Below are 4479 nucleotides of genomic sequence, written 5' to 3'. Positions count from 1 at the left end.
GAAGTGGCAGGTGCTGGCACACAGTTCCCAACGACCAAGCCATTGCTTTAGCGCTACGTGGAGCCGATAGTGATCTGTCACAATTGATGAGCCAGTAGTGAACTTTTACAATTGATGAGCCCGGTAGTGATCTGCTGCAATTGATGAGGTGACAGGCAGTGGTGGGATCAGAGTCCTGTCTCCCCAGAGAAGCTGACAGAACTCCGTGCTAGGATTCGTCACACTGAGTGTCTCCGCTGTGTTCCCCTTCCAGTCGCTGCCGTCCGGACACATGCAAGGAACGTTTGAACAGGCCAATAAAGAAGAAAACAGAGACAAGAACAGATACCCCAACATCCTTCCCAGTAAGATTTTACTGTTTTTGCATGGTCGGTGGCGTTCTGACTAAACTCCAAATCCCCTGCAGCTCGCGGTGACGGTGCTGGGAGATCAGAGCCCGTGACAGCGCGGCTGCTGGGAGCTCGCACCTGGCCTCCGGGCACCGGGCCTCCGGGCACCTGTGCGTGTGCCGCCCGGGCACAGGCAGCCTGCGTGGGCGAGGGTCTGGCCGCGGAGCCTGTGCTGAATGAGACCTGGGCTGCCCAGGGGCCTAGAGGGGGTCGCCTCCTGCTGGATCAGATCCTGAGCCCCAGCCACAGTGGCCGGTGGCCCCGTGCACCTCCCGCTGTTGCACTCAGCTCTTGGCCACCAGCAGCAAGTCCCCTGGACCAAGGGCCGAAAGGACAAACGAGAAACTAACAGGGCTCTGGCAGTGTTGTGGGAAGGCTCCCAGTAAACCCGGTTTTCACCCGACAGCTAGGGACCGCCACCAGCTAGAGAGTGTGGGCTCCAGGAGGTGCAGGGCAGGGGGGGTCACACATCTGTGCAGAGGCATCAATGGCTGGGCTGTGCCCCTGGGTGACCTTCACAGCCAGCCTCGCTGCCAAGACAAACCCCACAGTCACCCCCCCACCCCCGCACACATACACCACATACACACTCCACTCACGCAGAACACTCCCGGTCAGCCCCCTCTGGACTCTGCTTGCACCGTAGGCCGGAACCTCCTAGGCAGGTGGCCCGTCCAGCCCAGGTCTGTGTGGGTCCTGCTTACCTTCCTCTCTGGGGCAGACCTGAAGGCTGAGATTGGGGTCTGTGGTTCCAAACCCCAGATCCAAATGCCCACTTGTCCAGAGATGCGGTAGTCCTCTCCTCGGAAAGCCTGGTAGGGTCACCCCAAAAGTTCTCCTAAGTACACCTACATGTGCCAATACTGGGGCCCAGAGAACACGCTGTCACATGGTAGGGTCGCACATTCTGCCGTCCTGTTTCTGTGTGGTGGTGGGCCGGCCCACGCGGGCCACTGAGATTCTTTCCCACATCTGTCCCTCTGTGGTCACCATGGGGGCCCGGGGTCTGTCCTTTGCAGAGTTTAATACTGTAGCTGGGAGGACTCTGCAGAGTCTGAGACTGTAGCTGGGAGGGACTCTGCTGGGTCTGATACTGTAGCTGGGAGGACTCTGCTGGGTCTGATACTGTAGCTGGGAGGACTCTGCAGAGTCGGATACTGTAGCTGGGAGGACTCTGCGGGGTCTGACACAGTAGCTGGGAGGACTCTGCAGCATCTGAGACTGTAGCTGGGAGGACTCTGCAGAGTCGGATACTGTAGCTGGGAGGACTCTGCAGGGTCTGAGACTGTAGCTGGGAGGACTCTGCAGGGTCTGAGACTGTAGCTGGGAGGACTCTGCGGGGTCTGATACTGTAGCTGGGAGGACTCTGCAGAGTCGGATACTGTAGCTGGGAGGACTCTGCAGAGTCGGATACTGTAGCTGGGAGGACTCTGCAGGGTCTGAGACTGTAGCTGGGAGGACTCTGCAGGGTCTGAGACTGTAGCTGGGAGGACTCTGCAGGGTCTGAGACTGTAGCTGGGAGGACTCTGCAGGGTCTGAGACTGTAGCTGGGAGGACTCTGCGGGGTCTGATACGGTAGATGGCAGATGTGATTTCCTTCTCCTGATATCATGTGTTTTTTTAAAACAGATGATCATTCGCGGGTGATTTTGAGCCAGGTGGATGGAACGCCCTGTTCGGACTATATTAATGCTTCATACATAGATGTAAGTCCTCCATGTCCCTGTCCCCGGCCCAGCACCACCACCTGGGGCTCTGAGTCACCGGTGGGTGCTTTCTTCTGGGTCTGGGAACATAAACTGTCACAACTTCCGGGCAGTGTGGCCACAGCACAGAGAGTATGGGAGCATCCACACCTTTCGAATTAGTATCTGTGCTTCATTTTTAAGAAACATAGGTCCCGGCCTGGCCGGTGTGGCTCAGTGGATAGAGTGTTGGCCTGCAGACCAAAGGGTCCCAGGTTTGATTCCGGTCAAGGGCATGTACCCTGGTTGCAGGTTCCTCTCTGGCCTGGGGCCTGGTCAGGGTTCGTGCAGGAGGCAACCAATGGATGTGTTTTTCTCACATCGACGTTTCTCTCTGTCTTTCCCACTCTTCCACTCTCTCTAAAAATCAATGGAAAAATATCCTCGGGTGAGGATTAACAAAAAAGAAAAGAAAAAAAGAATAAAAAAGAAACATAGATACCAAGGATGTTCATTAAGGCTTTGTTTATATAACTGATAAAATAGAGCAGGAGGGACTGGTTAAATAAATGATGGTAAAGCCACACACAATGGATTATTATGAATCTATTTTAATTGAACCTTAAAAGATCATTTAATATAAGTTATAAAATTGTCATAAGAATACAATATAAGAGAATTTATATGCATAAACCAATTAAATATACATATATATATGTGTGTGTGTCTTGAAAGGTATTCCCAGAAAATAAAGACTAGAGAGGGACATACAAAGATAATTTTGAGACATTATAAATCTGATTTTATGTTTCTAGGGTTACAAGGAGAAGAATAAATTCATAGCAGCTCAAGGTAAGCTTGTTGTTGTTACTCTCTCATCACACACACACTCACACTCACACTCACACTCACACTCACACTCACACACCACATCCGGGTGCGATATTGAAACCAAAACACTGAGTGGCCACAAACCACTTGGACCCCTAGCTGCAGACCAGCTCTCATTTTGATAGGTGACTGCCTGTGACTGTCACCTGCCCGGATCCAGGGATTCCGCCCCCTGAGGACTTCCCAGCTCCAGAGGGGAGCGGGGAGTGTGGAGGGATGGAATGGGCAGGCGGGGACCTGCTGGCCCCTCCCAGCCCCACGGGTTCTGGAATTCTGTCGGGTGTGAACTGGATCCACCAGCCCTTTTGTGCCTCAGAGAATCGGGGGAGCAGCTGTCAGGGGCCAGGCAGTGCCTGGGGCTGGGGCCCACCGGACCTCTGTCTTGCCTGACTTTGGGATCCTCCTCCACATGCAGGCCCTAAGCAGGAAACAGTTAATGACTTCTGGAGGATGATCTGGGAGCAGAAGTCTGCGACCATCGTCATGTTGACGAACCTGAAAGAAAGGAAAGAGGTGAGCCCGGCCTCTGATAAGGAATACTTTCTTTTTGCTGCTGTTGGCGGGGGTGGGGGGGTGGGGGGGTGGTGGTACCACTTCCTCTTCCTGTTTCTCTCCCTTCTCACTGCAGAAGGAAATTAAAAAAGCGCCCCCTGGCTCACAGCATCTTTATCTTGAAATAAATACTCTGTTCCCAGTAGCTGTGGATGTAGGAAATGTCCAGCCCTGTAGAGAATTCCTATGAGCACATCTGACCCAAACTGATGCCCGTTGCCAGGAAGCGAAACCTCCATGGACTGAGAAATGCTCCTGAGAAGGGCAGCTCCGCAGCTTGTCTCATACATTAGTCAAAGGAGGGGCTTAAGGGGGGTCCGTGAAATCCACTGGTGGTAGATTCAGGGCGCAGGAGAAAGCAACTCGGGAAAACCTCTGGGGTTAAATACAAAGTAAGATGGAGAGACACACACGTCGTTCACATTGCTGGGTATAGGATGGTTAGTAGCCCGGCCGGCGTGGCTCAGTGGTTGAGCATTGACCTATGAACCAGGAGGTCACGGTTAGGTTGCCGGTCAGGACACATGCCCGGGTTGTGGGCTAGATCCCCAGTGGGGGGCGTGCAAGAAGCAGCTGATTGATGATTCTCATCATTGATGTTTCGAGGTCTCCCTCTCCCTTTGTCTCTCTGAAGTAATAATAATAATAATAATAATAATAATAAACATTTACAGCACATAGAGATGGTATTCAGGGGACCAGGTAACCATGAGGGGCTCTGTGGTCTCTGCTCTGGTGGGAGGTTGTGCCCTGGGGGGTCTGGGAAAGGGATCACTGGACCTTCCAAAGGTTTGTTATATTAGATGCAAAAAGACAATAGACAGGCTCAGTTCGGGGTAAACACTGAACCGTTGTCCAAGAAGCTGGCTGCCTGGGATGTGACTACCCACCATGGCCCGAGTTTCGGTGGGAATTATATGTTCGTCTCACCTGCTCACAGCGCGAGTTTGTAGCATCCTGCA

At 53.0% G+C, this 4479-nt stretch overlaps 1 protein-coding gene across 1 annotated transcript in view; it reads left to right on the top strand.

Annotated features, from left to right (window-relative positions):
- Window positions 1-245: 245 nt before the first annotated feature.
- LOC106695832 (receptor-type tyrosine-protein phosphatase epsilon-like) overlaps window positions 246-4479 on the top strand; it is a 38459-nt gene continuing 34225 nt past the window's right edge. The window contains exons 1-4 of the mRNA XM_014450746.2: window positions 246-344; window positions 2019-2095; window positions 2890-2926; window positions 3381-3520. Of these exons, the coding sequence (XP_014306232.2) occupies window positions 272-344; window positions 2019-2095; window positions 2890-2926; window positions 3381-3520 (327 nt within the window). The 5' untranslated portion in view covers window positions 246-271. The remainder of the gene's footprint in view (window positions 345-2018; window positions 2096-2889; window positions 2927-3380; window positions 3521-4479) is intronic.

Source organism: Myotis lucifugus, unplaced genomic scaffold, assembly GCF_000147115.1.
Source record: "Myotis lucifugus unplaced genomic scaffold, Myoluc2.0 scaffold_3537, whole genome shotgun sequence".
Lineage (NCBI taxonomy): Eukaryota > Metazoa > Chordata > Mammalia > Chiroptera > Vespertilionidae > Myotis > Myotis lucifugus.
This window is presented reverse-complemented; position numbering and strand designations above follow the sequence as displayed.